We start from the raw sequence: 18,437 nt of genomic DNA on the forward strand, positions 1-18,437 counted from the left end.
TTTGAGCCAGATCCAGTGGATGGAGAGATTTTTGAAGAATTCAAACCAGTAGGAACCAAGTTAAAGATGTGAGCAAACTTGGTATAAATTCAGGGTTGAGCAAGCAGCTCAATTTGGTGAAAAATCTTAAGGCAATGAAGGGATGCAATGATAACACAGTAGTTTTCTGCTGGGTTGAAGAAAGAAGGCTGTAAATGTCACATTTATCAGTTTTGACTTTCTAAGGTAATAAGTATTCATTAGATATTGTTTAGCAGCAGAGTCATCTGATGACATCTGGAGTATCACTTGAATAACCATAGTCATTGGGCAAGTATTTTCCTTTGTAGCATTTTTCTCAGGGCCTCCTTGGCTTCCCTGTTTCTTATGCTATATATTAGGAGATTAAGTACTGGAAGCAAAAGAGTATAAAACACAGATAGGATTTTGGCCCAGTCTGATGTTTGGGCTGAGCTGGAGCATAAATAGGTAAATATCACTGTTGCATAGAAAAGAGTGACCACTATCAAGTGAGAAGCACATGTAGAGAAAGTTTTATACCTACCTTGGGGGCAAGGAATCTTCAGAATAGTGTTTAAGATACTGAAGTAGGAGCTAATCACTATCACAAAGGTGGTTACTGAGGTGACCCCAGAGAAGGTTAAGAGCAAAATCTCATTCCTTTGAACCTCAGAGCAGGCAAGCTGAATGAGCACTGGGATATCACAGAAGTAATGATTAATGATATTGGGACCACAGAAAGACAAAGTGAGCAAGCTTCCCATATGGGTGAGTGAGGTCACACAGCCAAACACATAGGAGCCAGCCACCAAGCGCAAGCAGAGGCCAGTCGTCATGGTCACTTGGTAGTGAAGGGGTTTGCAAATAGCTACATAGCGGTCATAGGCCATTGCCGCCAGAAGGAAGCATTCTGTTGTCAGGAACATGCTGAAGAGGGCAAATTGAAGGATGCATCCAGTGTAGGAGATGACTTTTTTGTCAGTTAAAAGATTCACAAGCAACTTAGGGATGCAGACTGATGAATAACAGAAATCCAAGAAGGCCAAATGGCTGAGGAAAAAATACTTGGGGGAGTGAAGCTGGGAACTGGAACCAATTAATAAGATGAACCACAGGTTTCCCACCACAGTGATCAGATAGATCAAGAAGAAGAATACGAATAGGACATGCTGTAGGTGAGGGCTTTCTGTAAAACCCAAAAGAACAAACTCCACTATCCTAGTGACATTCCTCTCAGCCATATGCATCACTTTCAAATGAGATTATCTGCCACAACAAAAACAAACACAAAACAGGAAAAAGGGAAAAAGGTCAGAGTGAATCCACATGAAAACAAACCAAAAGTTGATTAATAATACTATTAATTCCTACTGTTTATGTAGAGAATGACAATTGTGATAGTAGCAATTAGGTGGTACAGTGACTACAACACCATCCTAGAGACAGGAGGACCTGAATTAAAATCTTGCCCTCAGACACTCACCACTTACTAACTGTGTGACCTTAGGCAAGTCACTTAACCCTGATTGCCTTGCATCCAGGGTCATCTTTAGTTATCCTGATTTATATCTGACCATTGTTTGAGTCCAGATGACTCTGGAAGAGAAAGTGAGGCTGGTGTCTTAGCACAGCACCCCGTCACTCAAATCTAATTCACATGTATGTCATGGTGTCACTTCTGTGATGTTATGGACTTCTTCAAGAATGAAGGACAAACAATAACAATAGCGATTAGATTGCACTTTTGCTTTCACAAAATGCAGAAGGGATGAATAGGTCAGAAGGAAGGAAGGGAAGAAAGAAAAAAAATGGAGAAAATGAAGGAAGGAAGGAGGAAAGAAAGCAAATGGGATTTAAAATGAGAATAATCTATGTTTAAAATGGTTGACGAACTTGAAAGCACTGTATGGGGTTTCCAGAAAGTCTTTGTATACTTTAAAAATAGACTTTCAATGTTTAAACTGTTGTTCAGTCATGGCCAACTCTTCGTCACTGTGTTTGAGGCTTTCTTGGCAAGGATTCTGGAGTGATTTGCCATTTCCTTCTTCAGCTCAAACAGGTCAAAAGATTTGTCCAGGTTTGCACAGCTAGATAATCTGAGGTAAGATTTAAACTCCTGAAGATGAGTCTTCCTGATTTCAAGCTCTGTGCTCTATTCATTTAGTCCCCTAAATTTTAAATAACTACATAAACTTTTTTCATTCATAAATTTTTCTTCTTTCTATCTCTGTCTCTGTCTCTGTCTCTCTCTGTCTCTCTCTGTCTCTCTGTCTCTCTCTGTCTCTCTCTCTCCCTTTCTCCCTCAGTTCTGAAAACCAAATTCTCCATAGCAATCCTGGACTACATCTTGCCAGATTTTAGAAAGAGAATGTATCCTGGATGGTCCAAGATTCAAAGAAAGGCACCAAACAGACATATCTTTGAAGCCTAAATACTCACTTCACTTAGCTGTCATGAACCTAATGATTTATACTTATTCCGGAGATTGTAAGAATATACACTTGCTCCTCTCAAAGAGCTGATTTGATCCATTTCCTGGCACACTTTGTCCAACAGGTCATCTGTATCTCTAGCAAGACAAGGCCAGTCCTCATAAGGAACCTTGTCTGGAAGAGCCTGACCAATGAAGGAAGAATAGGGAAGAAGGAAGAAAACATCTGGGTACAACTCATTCACTGTCAAAAATGAATGCTACAGGGCAGCTAGATGGCTGCCAATAGATAGAAACTGGTCCTGGATTCAGGAGGATCTGAGTTCAAATTTGACTTTAGATACTTGAAAATTAGCTGTGTGACCTTGGGCAAATCACTTAAGCCCATTGCTTCAAAAAAGAAAAAAAAGAAGAAAACAATTAATGCTATAGTTATAATAGTTATTAAAATGTTATATATTGAATATACTGCAAACCTATGATTTACCTATATAATAAATTGGTATACTATTAGAGATGTAATTTTAGCACAATCCCATGTATTGCAGAGGAGTTTCAAAAATACCAGGATATAGTAAAACATGGGCAACACTTGTAAAATTTTGTTATGGGTGACAAATGCCTTCCTGTATCATATAAGCATTATTTTCTAGTTGAAAGAAAATTTAAAGGTAAATTTTTTTTCAAATCACTGAACTTAAGGTAAAATGATGCTCAGAGATGTGTCTTGTGTGAAGTTAAACAGATAATACTTAAAAGCAGTATTCTATTCTAAAGGACTTGTGATAGAAAAAATATCACCCATATCCAGAGAAGGAACTATGAAGTCTTAATGAAGTCCCAAACTTACTATATTCGGTTTTTAAAAGTTGCCTTATGTAGTATAACATCTTTTTCTCTTTAATATTTTTCTTCCATTTGTATTTGTTTCTTCTTTTAGAACATGACTAATATGAACCTATGTTTAGCATAATTACACACATAGAGACTATATTAGATTGCTTTCTATCAGGGGGAGGGAAGGGAGGCAGAGAGGAAAAGAAAATTCAATACTTTGTAAAACCATGATTGAGGAAAACCATTGTTGCCTGTTGTTAGAAAATCAAATAGATAAAGTCAGTATTTAACCTAGAGCAGAGTTAAGACTTACTAATATTTTTGATGGAAAGTTTTAAATTTAAGTTCTCTGACTTCAAAGCAAACAGTTTTCCATTTTTGTTATGTTGACTGTTACACACTGTAATTGAATAACTATGGTCATTTCTTCCTCTCAGTATGCCCCCATATTGTCTAGCATATAAAATAATCTCTGGTTTCTCTTTTACCTCTAACAATCTCAGGTTCAAATATTTTTTCTTCGATATCACAGAAAAACTTGTCATCCTGCACAAGAGTCTGTAAGCATGTCCCAGCCTTTGGGAAAATCTTAAATAGGTTTCTTCATTGAGTATCCTCAATTTATTTCTTCTTCATCGTACTTTAACACACCTCTCCAACTTCCTATCCCCAGGTTACTAAATAATCTGCAGGCAAGCATAGACTTCTATTTTTCCTATTCATATTTTAAAAGCTACAAGATCAAATTTATTTACTGGCCAAAGAGGTGGAATTGAAATCGTGAAAAGTCCCATGCTAATATGAGTAAACTGAGTCCCAAATAGAATTGCTCCAAATTCAAAGAGCAGAATTTTGGAGCAGATCTGGGAACAAACCCTGAAGGTCCTAATTTTCAGACCAGTAGAAATTCTACTCCAACAATTCTGTCCATCTACTCCCCCAACACAGTGTAAAAATAAAATACTTATGAATGTAAAAGGGTAGGAGAGTGTACTGAGAGGCCAGTAGGCTTTAGCAACAGACATCAATTTACTTTAATTAGATTAGTATGTATTATTCCTTTTCTTGTGAAAGAGTGCTTGAGATAGAAAAGACAAAAGGGTAAAGAGTCCTCAGGCTCACAGAATTTCTATTTTAATGAAATCAACCTGGCAAAATAATCATAGTAGATTATTTCATGTGTCCAGTGTTTTTTTGATTCTGCATTGAAACCAAAATCTTCTGGAATGTCTAATTAAAATGATAATTATTTGATTAAACTCAGCTGAATTTATTGTAAATTGATCAATCCTTTAATTCCTACTATATGGAAAATCCCTACTTAGCACAGAAAATGCAGATATGAAAAATGAGACAATTCCAAATGCCTGATATTCCTCTTGAAGGAGAGAAGATGACACAGAATCATCTACCATAAAGTTGTAAAGGACCTGGGAGCTGTATAATCCAAGTCTTTAGTTTGCAAATAAGGGTTCATCAAACATTGACTGAATAACCCTTATCCAAGGTTAGTCTAAGGTAACCTATGGCCCTTTTCATGGAACTGTTCCTCAAATAAAAATTAAGCATGCTGGAAGTTAGAAGCAGATAGGGTCAAGAGTGAGGTTTAAAAAATTAAGAAAATTTGAGAAATTCAGCTTCACTAAGTGGAGTTTGGAGAGCAATTTAGAGAGAAGGGAATACCTCAAATGAACTTTGAAAGGATCCATCCATCATGTGAAAAACTTGAAATGAAAAGTTGAGGCACTTCTTTTCCCCAAATAGAAAATCTGGACGACAAAGACCTTAGTTTAAGGGAGTGACCCTTTCCAGCTTTTTTTCTAAAATGATTACTTTGGCAGTTATATTGACTATAGATTAGTGAGCAGCAAGGAGGGAAACTGGAGGCGTAGACTCATCAGGAGACTCTTAATTGCCAAGAGAAGAGGCTAAATTCAGCGATAATGTGTGTCAATCTGAATAATTAAAACAGTTAATAAAACATAACTGAGATCTCTAACTCCAGCAAATGAGTTGCATCTTGAGGTGCCCCATAACAAGTGCTGGGGTACCTGAGGAGGGGATTGGTAACAAGGTTTAAGTAGGGTACCAAGGCAGAAGGAACTGCCAGGCAGCAGATGGGAGGAATTAGGTATCTCACTGTTTCACCTGAGAGGTGGATTTGTATAACAAGATTTCAAAAAGAAAGCTTGGGAATCTTGGGAGGGAAGAGTTTGAGAGATTTACAAAATAATCAGAGTCTGGGGTATAAAGTCTGCTCAGTACCAGATAATTTGTTGACTTGGAAAGTCAACTCTCAAGTAGTTTTCATATCAATAGTATAAGTGATGGATGTAGGAGAATGAGAATTTTGGGGTATTTCATCACATATGCAAGGGATGTGATTCTCTCTCTGTCTCTCTCTGTCTCTCTCTGTCTCTCTCTGTCTCTCTCTCTCTCTCTCTCTCTCTCTCTCTCTCCCTCCCTCCCCTTTCTCCCCTCCTTAACAGAGTAATTGGCATCCAGTTAGACTTCTAATAAATGTTTTGAGATTGAATATTTGAAGAATGAAGAACTGAAATGGACTTCATAATTTGTGCTACTGAGAGGAGGGTAGTATCATACATAGAAAAGAAAGGGCTGATTTAAAGGAAAGAAGAGTTGAATATTGAGCCAAAAGCACTCCTAGAAAACAAATCCTCCTAGAAAATGTAATTCAAATTATATAGATGTGTTAGAAACACATCATGGGTTAGCCTCCATGGCTAGTCACACCCTTTCAAGAGGCAGAGGGGAGCTTCCCTTTTCTTGGATGATTTGCTTATGTGTGGATTCATAAATGGACAAGGTAAAGATTCACATAGAATGGACAGATATGGGTGTGTTGGCATTTGCATTTTGGAGGGAGTTTACACTTCTTTGAAATAGAAGATTAATAGAATTATTAAGTCAGAAATTAAGCTTAGACTCTTATGTTTATTAGGTTAATATCTTTCTTTATTATCCACTAGGGGACTTGACCCTGGAAAGTTTGAAGGAAGATAAAACATTTAACTATATCCAAATAAAAAGAATAAAGAAGTTCTAAACATTTTAAAACATAATCAACCTATATCATGTTAATTCATTTTAATTTAATATTTTTATTCTAGTATTTACTATTATTTCCCCTTTTATTTATAGACTCATAAGACCTTTACTAAAGATCTTATGAAAAACAGCAACTCAGAGCAGAGTTCAATAAATTTAAAAATATTACTGTAGCAAATCAGATTAAAATGCCTTAAATTATATTACATTTTATTTTTGATAATAATATCATGTTTTATCATTTTTATAGTTTTGAAGTTCCAAGGGATGATCTAATTCAATAAGACCCCTATTCATACAAAACAATCACAAATATATATATATAACATTACAGTAGGGAGAAAATTCTATCCCCTCCAAATTTCTATCAATGCAAACAGCCAGGATTCCAAAAGTTTACAAAGTTTAAAACTTAAAACTCTGCTAAACCTTGTTGGAAACCATCTATAATTGACTTGATTTGTGCTTGAAATTTTTTTGAAAAGACTATGGCTAACCTCAGAAAACTTCTGTCATCAACCCAAATAATGATATTTATACCCATTTTAGTCAAACTTTGTCCATCAGACACCTACCTTTTGCTGAGACTGATCCTTCCTTCCTGGTCTCCTTATGTTTGAGTGATGTCTTTGTTTTATATTTGGCATAGAGCTGTTCAGGGATGGAATCCCCAGTGACTCTCATAAATCTAGGGCTTCAGGTTAAGCATATGTCATATAATTAAATTGCCCTTTCAAAGAGCCAAAGCTGGATCTGGGAATTATACCTTCACCAACTCTCTTACTGAAACCATAGTAATTCATGTCATTTGACCTTTTGTCAGTTTCACAGAAAATTGTTCTATATTTGCTCATCTCAGAAATCTGAGAATTCTAGGGGGGAAAGCTCTTTGTCATTACAAAAAAATACCATCTGTACTGAAATGCGTATGGGGAAAAAAACGGAGTCACCATTTCCAGGTATATTAATGATGTTATAACCTGATTTTTGCAATTATATTTTTCATATTATTTTTATGGGATGTTGGTAATCTCTGAGAACAACAAACATTTAAAGATAAGTGAACTTTTCGCATCATCATCATCATCTTGTTTGTAATCCCCTTCCTCCTCCTAATCCCTCATTCCCCCTCCTCTTCTTTCTTTTCCCAGTTCCATTATAGAGAAGAGTGCTTGTGACTACTCAAAGAAATGCATTACCTACATGTATCTCCTTGGATCAGCCCAGCTTGGAAAGCTTGCAGACCCCAGAACTAGCTCTGGAAAAAAGCACCTTGCAGGAATGAAATCTCTCTGTGACAAGGGTGGGGGAAGATGAGGCTAGACTAGTCTGATCTGCCTCACTTGTAGCCACTCACAAATACAACCCTTCATCAGGCTCTATCCTTACATGTGGGTGCTTTGGTAGCAAGAGTATAATTTTTGGTTTCTTATACTTTATAAATGTAAATGTTAAAAATATAATGGTGAAAATAAAATAACAGAACATATAGGTTAGGAATGAAGTTTTATTGTCTAGGATTTACAGCAAGCTATAGGGGGATCCATCTGACCAAGATGAATCCTAAATCCATAGTGGAGGCCATCTATCCAAGATGACCTCCCAGAATAGAGGGAGACTAGAATATTTATGGGGGGTGGGGGGGGAGGGAGAGAGACTAGTATTTACATAAATAAGAATAAACTAAACAAACCTCCCTGGAGGCCATTCTATCAGACTGTACAAAATCTCATCAAAGAGTATCATCCAAATACAAAACTATCTTGGTTAAAAGAGGATGCATTCTTTTCTGGATTAAAGTAGGAAGAGGGCAGGACAAATATTTCTTTCAAAGTCAAAGGACACATTTCATTCCTCACAATAGCTAAGGTAATCAAGGAATTAGTTTTGAGGAAATTTTGCTTTGACATAAAATATTTTTGGATTTGTGGGTTAGACTTTTTTGTTTCCTAAAAATTGGGACGATTTGCTTTCTTATGATCAAACTCTAGAGGCTGATACCAGGTTAGTTTAATTCTTTATTAAAGTCAAACTCATGGAGAAATATGGAACTTAGGCCCAAAGAACAATAAAATGGTTTATACCATTTGACCCTGCAATTTCAATTATAAGTGTATATCCAGAAGAAATTATAAAAAAAAAATTGGAAAAGTCCTACATGTTCCAAAATATTCATAGCATTTTTTTTTGTAGTGGCAAAGAATTGAAAACTGAGGGGATGTCCAACAGTTAGGGAATGATTAAACAAGCTAGGGTACATGAATACTATGGAATATTATTGTTCTATAAGAAACCATAAATAATTGGACTCTAGAGAAGCAAGGAATGAGTTACAGGATCTGATACTGAGTGAAGGGAGTAGAAGAACCAAGAGAACAATGTACACATCAATAATAACATTGTGAGATGTTCAACCTTAATGGAAAGAAATCCTTTCAGCAGCTCAGAGAGTGAGGACAACCATATTAGACCAGCTATGGACAATGTTATCCCCATCCAGAGGAAGAAAACAAAACAAAACAAAAAAAGAAAAGGAAAAACCAACCCTCCAGAATCTGAACTATTTATAAAAATTATTTTTCATGTGTCTCTTTCCCTTAACCCTAATTCCTCATCCTGAAAAATGACTAATCTGTAAACATGTTTATCCAAATATGTATGTGCAATGCTAAACTGTTCACTGCTAAGCAACGATGGGTGGGAAGGGAGGGTAAAGGAAATTTTGTAACCTAAAAATACACATTGCATATGGATGAAAAAATAAATAAATTATTTTTTTTTTAGAAAAGTAAAACTTGGAGTTCATCATTAAGAAGCCTCTTCCAAGTAATCAATTAAAAATATAAATTAAAAAATGTCAATTGCTCATGTGGTAGGCTGAGCTAATATATTAAATATGACAATTTTACCTAAATTATTTCTTCAGTGCAATTCCAATCAAACTACCAAAAAAATTATTTTATAGAGCTAGAAAAATGTAGTAACAAAATTTACTTGGAGGAACAAAAGGTCAAGAATTTCAAGGCAATTAATGAAAAATGCAAAGGAAAGTGTTCTAGCTGTACCAGATCAAAAACTATATTATAAAGCGGCAGTCGTCAAAATCATTTGGTACTGACGAAAAAATAGAATGGCAGATCAGTAGAATAGATTATGTACAAAAGGAACAGTAGTAAATGACTGTAGTAATTTAATGTTTAATAAATTCAAAGACTCCAACTTCTAGAATAAGAATTCACTATTTGACAAAAACTGCTGGGAAAACTAAAAAAAAAGAGTATGACAGAAACTAGAACAGATTCACATCTCATATCCTATATTAAGATAAGGTCAAAATGGGTACAGGATTTAGATATAAAGAGTGATACTGTAAGTCAATTAGGAGAACAAGGAATGTACCGCTTCTGTGGAGGCAGAAGGAGTTTATGACCAAACAAGGAATTAACATTACAAAATGCAAAATGAACAATTTTGATAACATTAAATTAAAAAGATGTTGTCCAAAAAAAACCAAGGCAGCCTTTGAAGTTTTCATTTATGATTTTTTGAAATATAGTTCTTGCAAACCAGACTTTTAAAAATAACATTTTTAAAGGATTCTTTGGAGCAGCCTGTTGTGTTTGAAATGGAGGCACTGGACTATGCCTTTAAACTCAAATCTCTGTCTTTCACTGAGTGGCCAAGAATAGCATCATAGGAAAGAACAAACAAAATTGAGTTAATATAAATGTTTATTAGATTTCTCTAAGCTTTTAGATTATATATGTGTGGAGGGAAGAAAACCAGGCTACAAAATGGAGTTTTGGGGGGGGATATTTATACAATTTTACAATCAGAAGGCAGCAGCTGATAAAGCTGCTTTTGTGTTTGTCAATCAAGGGTGAATCCCTCAACTCAGGCTGAACTTCATGTAATGCTCAATAGGGATTTTCTATCAGAAATTCTATTAGGAGGACTGCTTCCACCCCAGTCAGGACCTTTGTGTTTTTTACCTTATCAGTTTTATTGAAGACTTCCACACAATATGGGTATCTCCCCCCTCCAGTGACAATTGATACAATGAGGAGATTCATATTTATTATTATAGAGAGAAAACTAGGAATATTTTATTGTCTTTTCATATCATCAACAATGATATGCTATTTTATGCTGAACCTTGTTCTTCTTTGCTATCTGCAATGTAGTATTGTATTTTCATCTCTGATTTCTTCTGGCTATGAATATGAAGTAACTATATTTTTCCTCTTGGAGTTTTTTTGGGGGATGATACAACTGTAAAATTTAACCAAAAATATTTTGTTTATTAATTTCATAAAATGTGCTCTCTCTATTTGGTCAATTTTTGTTATCTTTATTCTTGGAATTCTTCTTAAAATTTGATATTGCATTTTTTTGCAAGGCAATGGGGTTAAGTGACTTACCCAACACAGATAGGTAATTATTAAGTGTCTGAAGCTGGATTTTGAACTCAGGTCCTCCTGTCTCCAGGGCCAGTGCTCTATCTACTGTATCACCTAGCTACCGTGGTATTGCATTTTGTCATATTCTTCTGAGGGGCTAATGTTTTTCAATTTATACCCCTGAAATTTTTCTTTCATTAATTTTATTGATATCTTTTGTTTTAGTACTACATATGTGCATATATGCATGTAATTCTGTCATATATGATTTTTATTCATGCTCATTTTTTCCCTTGGTTATGTTGAAATGAAAAATCCTCATTTGGGCTTTTACACTGAGTAATGAAATAAAACTCAGGACAAAGAAAATTAGAAGCAAATTATTATACGTATGTCAAGATAGCAATATACTGATAGACTGATCACTAAAGATCAGTAATGGTTTAAAGATGAGGACAGCTTTTTTAAGTCACTATAAGACAATCCAGACAGTTTCACCTCAGCAACAGGGGTTGAGTCCTTGAATGTTGATTCTTCCCCAAGGTAGCACCAATGTTACAATATGTAGATAGGGGTTTATGAGAAAAAAGTAGGGGTTACAGAGAACTTCCAATTTAGCATCTTCTTTCCTACCAAAGGCTTCTCCAGTACTGGTTGAAAGTAAGACTGGGTACACTGGATAACCGAGTCAACATGATGTTCAATAATAGCCTATAGAAACAGCACTTATAATGATAAGTAAATAAATAGGTGGATAAAGATTTTGATAAAAACAAAAACAAAAACAAATTCAGCACAGCTAGTCATTTTCAGAGAAGTTTGGCATTATGTAGTATTCCATTCCATTCCATAGTCTTCCACTTGTGCAAATAGTGGAGATAAGTTATTTTCTTCATTCTCCTTTAAGACCACTCTGGGTCGATACATTTCATGATATTCAGGCTAGATTTGGTGACAATTTTTCTCACCACTTATATTGTTGGAGTCATTACACCTATGATTTTCCTTTTGTTTTTAAAATTTTGGTGAAAATAAATATTTTCTTTATCTTTTATATTATTTGTAGAAATTGTTTTCTGTAGCAGTTTAACATTACATTACATTGAATGCCACAATTTGTTAGCCATCCTCCAATTGACAGTACCTACTTTTCTCCCACATATCTTCATGGCATAGTCAGAAGACATTTTGAGTTCAAATCTGTCAGTAGTTGATGACCCTGGGCAAGTCACTGAAACCTGTTTGCCTCAGTTGTCTCATCTGTAAAATGAGTCAGAGAGGGAAATGGCAAACCACTATTATGTTTTTGCCAGAAAACCCCAAATGGGGGTCACAAAGAGTTGAAAGTGACTGAAAAACAATACAACTTTAGCTTCAAAACCTTCATACTTTCCACTGTATCACTGGAGTCAGATCTGAAGTGATTGATCTACACTTTTTCTTGCTTCTTACTACCACAAAAAGACAGTATTATAATTTACTGAATAATTCTAAGAGCTGCAAAGCTCTTTCCCCACTACAAACCTATGAAGTAAATTGTATAAAAGTTACTATAATTTTACTGATTAGAAAATTGAAGTTCAGAGAAGTTAAATGACATTCCTATATCCACACAACCAGTAGATACTAGAGGCTCAGTACATATGCCATTCTTCCTATATCAGAATCATTACTTCTTAAGCCAACAACACCCAAGCCAACTTGGACTAGGTAGCATAAATGCCACTTTTAATATAATTTTTAAACTTTATTCATTTCTTCCAAATTTGTTTCTGCATTTTTTGAGATCCATTGAATTTCTGAATTCTAAATCTAAATAGCATAGTGTTAGCCTTTAAACTATATACTTTTGCATGTGTGTATATACATTATATGTATAAATTATATATATATATATATATATATATATATATATATATTTTTGTGTGTGTGTGTGTGTATATACATACATCCTCAGAACTTAGTATAGTGCCTGTCACAAGGTAGGTGTTTAACAAGTGTTATTTCATTGGATTAGACTAGAAATGCCTCCTCTTCATTATATTTATATGTCATAGTTTCCAGTCTCTTCACCATTCTGTTGCCTTCATTGACTTAGTGAGGGTATTCTTGTTCCATAATGTCATACCATTAGCAAGTACAAGTTAATATTCCTGTATGTTGCATAAGACTACCAAATCTGATTTGCTTTACACAGGTTCATACTATAATCAAACTATCCACTCGTTCAATATCTAGTAAACATTCAGTATTCCAGTCATCTACTCCTTCAGCCATGCATTTTTTTTATCTATATCCATTCATGTGAATGAAAATTATGGCACATAGAAAAAAAATGAAATTTCATTCAGAACCCAAGTTTAAAATCCTGGCTATTAAATAGTTATTTTCTATTTTGACTTTGAGAGTCATTTGAACTCTTTGCATCTTGTTTGCTTCGTTATATCAAATGACAACACTGAACTGAATGATCTTTATTCTTCTCACTGACTTTAGCTGTATGATTCTATAATTTTTGAACAAGTATGTTTTGGACTTTTTTTTGGCCTGGAAAAATCGGGTTGGGAAAGAATTATTTAAAGAAAAAAGAAAATACAAAAGATGGTTCCTATTTTCTAGAAGCTTGCAGTTTATGTAGGAAATCATCATTATAACAAGTGGCTTCTTAGCAGTGTGAGACATTATTGATTATGTTCCAAATGAATGATGCCAAATATAAAGGACCAAAGAAGTGGAAGGGATACCAGTGAGAGATGTGTTTACTATGTTCCACATAAGACATTTAGATATGTTTGGAAATTGATGATATGATGGGAACATTTCTGTTTTGTAGTTTTGAAAGGGCTTTCATAATCATTTTGTATTAGAGGCAGAAGACAGGGAGGAGTGGAATGGGGAAAAGAACAGGAGGGGATTGAATGAGCTATTGATTCCTAATATTATATGTATGATAAGAACCTCACACACCTACTCTCAAGAGCTCCATCATTATTATATAAATATATATATATGATATACTTCCATATGCATATCTATCTATCTATCTATCTATCTATCTATCTATCTATCTATCTATCTATAAAATATTCTCAGTTTAGTACAGGGAAGGCGTCAATAGAAAAACTCCAAGGAATCTACAGATTTGATTGGAGCATAGAAAAAAATATGACTATTTTTTTACTAATTTACAATTCAAATTGAGCATTTCCATCATTTATTTAAAACATTAATAAGTAATTCATAAGTTTTACCAAAATATCAGAGGACTCCAATGACAGAAAAGTTTTGGAAACCTTAGCATAATAAACAGCATACTGGAATTAGATTATATTATCTGGCAAGTTGATTGATGGCTCTTTTAGTATGTTTGTGATTTTGGTAATTTGTCCTATTTCAACCTCAAGTTCCTCTTTTTGAAATAAAAGAGATTTGCTTTATGATTCTCAAGTCTATTATCACTCTTTTGATCTTTACTTTGAAGCCCTGTTTAGTCTGGATCTCTACATACTTTTTATAAATGTTCAGGAAAAGTAATAATAATAATCATCATAAAAGTAATAATAATAATAAAAATAATAAATATATTCACTTAATCTCTTTAAAACAACATTTCTATCAATTAAATTTTCTGTAAATTGAGGAAAAATTTTAGATCGGACAGAGCACTTCAGAGTCAAGGTTCCTGATATACAATTTCAATTAGTGAAACATATAATATATGTCAATCTCAGTAATTCAATGTTCACTGACCAAAATGTTAGCCTCAATTCAAAATTATTTAACCTGTGAAAATTTGAGAAAGTCATTTAACCCATTTGCAAAATGAAATTATTATAGTTTCTTATCTATGATGTACCCCCAAAGCCTAAAATTCTGTTTTCTGTGTTTTAATGTTCCTTCCAGGTCATATTTCTAGAGAATATGAAATTGGTTCTTTGTGAATTTTCTTAACCCCTAATTTTATTATTCCACATAGATATTGAAATAAAAGGAATAAAAAAAGCAAATTATAAAATGTTAGAACTGCAAGTGTTTACTTTTCTTTAAAAGGGATAGGATACGGCAAATGAATATTTGGATTCTAATTTTTACTCCACAACTAACTGTGATTATAAATTGATCATTTTCTCTCCTGTTGTCTCCATTTTCTCTTCTGAAAATTTTAAATTCCAGTGTTGTTGAACTTGTTGAACCCTGATGAAATACCAATTCTAGCATTCTAGATTTCATTTTTCTAGTGTTTCTAATAGCCCTAAAATATCATTGCATATAATTCTCTGTCTTGAATAGGTGTATTGGACATTACATTATTTTGTGACAAAAATGACCTGTGTGATAACATTAACAAAAAGATGGTTTCAATTCTATTGCCCTTTTAATAGCATCCTTGACCTCCTTGTTTCTTAGGCTATAGATCAATGGGTTCAGCATTGGGATTACCATGGTGTAAAACACAGAGACCACTTTTTCTTGTTCTAGGGAATACTGGGAGCTTGGTTGAATGTAGCTAAAGCTTATGGAGCCATAGAACAAGGTCACAGCTGTCAGATGAGAAGCACAGGTGGAGAAGGCTTTATATCTCCCAGCTGCTGAATGGATCCTGAGGATAGCAATAACAATGAAGATATAAGAGATGATTACAGTCAAGAAGGTAATCAGGGCAATTACTCCTGAGAATATCAGGAGCAACAATTCATTTCTGGATGTATCAGAACAGGAGAGCTTCAGCAATGGGGGCAAATCACAGAAGAAATGGCTAATGATATTTGGCCCACAGAAGGATAATCTGACTAAGCCAATTGTGTGTGTCAGTGAATTAATTGTTCCCCCTATACATGACCCAATGATCAGAATGGCACACACTTTCTTAGTCATGACCACCATGTAAAGCAATGGATTAGCAATTGCAACATACCTATCATATGCCATCACTGCCAGGAAAAATCCCTCAGTGGTAAGAAGGACTACGAATAAAAAATATTGCAATATGCAAGCAGTGAATGATATGGTTGCCTTCTTTTCAAAGAAATTCACAAGCATTTTTGGACCAAAGACAGAAGAATAGCAAGCATCAACAAATGAGAGACAACTAAGGAAAAAGTACATGGGGGTGTGAAGCTTAGGAGTGATTTGAATTAACAAAATCATGCCAAGATTGCCCATTAAAGAAATGACATATATGACTAAGAAAAGCAAAAAGAGAAACACTTTCAATTCTGCATGATCTGTCAGTCCTAAAAGGATGAATTCTGTGACCACTGTGAAATTCTCCTTGGCCATTCACTTAGTTTGACCAGACAATAACTGTGAGGAAAGAAAAAAATAGAACAGATTTAGAAAAATGTTAACCAAGACACTGTAATTAATGATGACTCTTTCAGCCAGTCATTATAAAAAATATGTTCTTGTTCTGAAAAATTGCATAAGCTTTATACCAAAGAAGTGCCTTAGGTGTTAGTATCATGAAAGTACATATGGACAAGATTTCAGAAATCATCTCATCCTCATATTTTCAATGATGAACAAGTTAAGTGAAATAAAGTAACTTATGGTGGAGCAGCTAGGTGGTACAGTGATTAGAGCATTGGCCCTGGACTCAGGAGGACCTGAGTTTATATCTGGCCTTGGACACTTAATAATTGCCCAGTTGTATGATCTTGCACAAGTCTCTTAACCTCATTGCCTTTAATAAAAAACAATTGAAAATTAACTTATGGAATGACCATGCAATATATTTTTGAAACAGTGATATCTCATTTCAAAGACAATTATCTTTCTGTTGTATCTTTATTTCCATTCATCTCTCCCAGAATAGTGATCTTGAAGCACCTTGAATTAATTAGTAAATACTGACGGATATTACAATTATAATGCAATCTATATGAAATCATCTAGAATTGTATCCTGTGATGTTTTGACTTATAGGAAAATATAGTATAAAAGGGAGATCTGAAATTCATACCTGGCATTCTGATTATTGTTATCTCTTTATATAAATATTCTTGATAAGTCAAAATAACCTTATGTCGGGATCATTGGGATGCTGACAAAAGTTATAAGCATATTGGGAGTATTCCTATACATTGGGTCTTCTTATATGGGGAAAACAATTTTGGATCCTTAAATATCCTTTGCCAAATGCCCCCATTTTATATAGTGGATGCAATTTGCTCAAGATTACAAAAATAAAAATAGCAATGCTGAGATATGATGACAATATTTCTGAGAAAGCCAATTTTCAACCAAAGTAAAATTTCTTAAGAAAATGTTGTAAAATTGTAATGGGCTATCTTTAGAAATAGTTTCGTTTTCTTCAGTAGTCCCCCCCACCCAAGAAAATGTTATATAACCATTTACAAAATGTTTTATATGAGACTTTATCTCAGAAATAGGTTAAATTAATTTCTGTGGTATCTTTTTATAATAGAAAATTCTAGAATTAAAATAAAATTAGAAAACCCTAGTATATAATTCATATATGTATTTGTAAAATATATATGTTGTATGAAATCTAATTTTTTTAAAAAATCACATTTATGTAATAAATAGTATAAATCCCTACTTCCTCCACATCCATGCATGTATGTATATATTTACAGATATTTATCCATGCATATATGCACACATACATTCATATGTTTGTGTGTGTGTGTGTATGTGTGTGTGTGTGTGTGTATGATTTCCTAAGTAAATATCATTTCATTTTTTCTCCTCACAAGAACTTTGGAAGAAAGTTTCTATTATCACCCTCATTTTATTGGTGGAAAATGCTGAGCCAGAAAGATACTAAATGGTAAGCCATACCTCATGTAACTAGTCATTGAGGGAAAATTTGAATTCATATCTTCCTAACTTGAGATCACTATCAGTGTCTCTAGCCAGATATTCTGGATTCGCCTCACTGTTTGAATTTTCAGTTACATTGAGGACCAAGTTTCTTAACCTACTGCACTGAATACTTACAAATCCCTCATCATTTATCTACCAAGTTGGTTAACACTTCTGTAATTCTGAAAAGGGAATATCTACAGAAGTTTCTTTTATTTGTTTCCTCCTTTAATGGAATGATCATGTTCTCACCTGAAAGAATGTTAGAATACCACAACTGGAAGGACTCTCATCACAAAAATGGATTTGGAAACAAAGCATTGCAGCTGGGAGGTACCTTAGAACATTGAATATAAAAGCTGAGGGAGAAAGAAGACTTCAGAAGTTAGGTCATAGAAGTTCAAGTTGACCAAAACTTTAAGCATCATAGAATCAAAGCTACTCATCTTACGGGTGAAGAACCTGAGACCCAGGCAGTGGAAATTACTTGCTCCTAAGATCTTTCCTCTCTATACTTAGGAAAAGAAAAACAATGAGGATATATTGGTAGATTATGAGAATATATGAAGAGATGGAGCTTTTTATCAGTCTCATTATTTACTTTGTCATCTCATTTTTGTTATTTCTTTTAGTTAGGTTTGAAATGAAAACTAGGGAGGCATTGCTTTTCTAGAGAGCGAACGCTAAATCTCAGATAATGGGGCTTGAGTTGCATTGTCAACTTTGCCACTGAGGATCCGTGAAACAAGTATTCTGAAAATCAGGTTTCTTATCTATATAATAAAGTCCTATTCTCTATTATCCTATGAACTTTATAAGCCTATTGTAAATAAACACATTTTTAGTGGAAGAAAATTATTTAATGGATTCTG

General features: G+C 34.2%; 2 protein-coding genes across 2 annotated transcripts; both read right to left on the reverse strand.

Annotated features, from left to right (window-relative positions):
• Positions 1–302: 302 nt before the first annotated feature.
• LOC141516846 (olfactory receptor 5J3-like) lies at positions 303–1,247 on the reverse strand. Its single transcript, XM_074227812.1, has one exon. It carries the CDS (start codon positions 1,245–1,247, stop codon positions 303–305), a length of 945 nt encoding a protein of 314 aa, XP_074083913.1.
• Positions 1,248–15,078: 13,831 nt separating this feature from the next.
• Positions 15,079–16,017, reverse strand: LOC141516847 (olfactory receptor 5J3-like). The gene has a single exon (XM_074227813.1). It carries the CDS (start codon positions 16,015–16,017, stop codon positions 15,079–15,081), a length of 939 nt encoding a protein of 312 aa, XP_074083914.1.
• Positions 16,018–18,437: the final 2,420 nt, after the last annotated feature.

The sequence above is a fragment of the Macrotis lagotis genome, chromosome 3 (genome assembly GCF_037893015.1).
Source record: "Macrotis lagotis isolate mMagLag1 chromosome 3, bilby.v1.9.chrom.fasta, whole genome shotgun sequence".
Lineage (NCBI taxonomy): Eukaryota > Metazoa > Chordata > Mammalia > Peramelemorphia > Peramelidae > Macrotis > Macrotis lagotis.

Coding starts and splice junctions, on each gene's coding strand:
- LOC141516846 (XM_074227812.1), bottom strand. CDS start 1,247: ATGCATATGGCTGAGAGGAATGTCACTAGGATAGTGGAGTTTGTTCTT.
- LOC141516847 (XM_074227813.1), bottom strand. CDS start 16,017: ATGGCCAAGGAGAATTTCACAGTGGTCACAGAATTCATCCTTTTAGGA.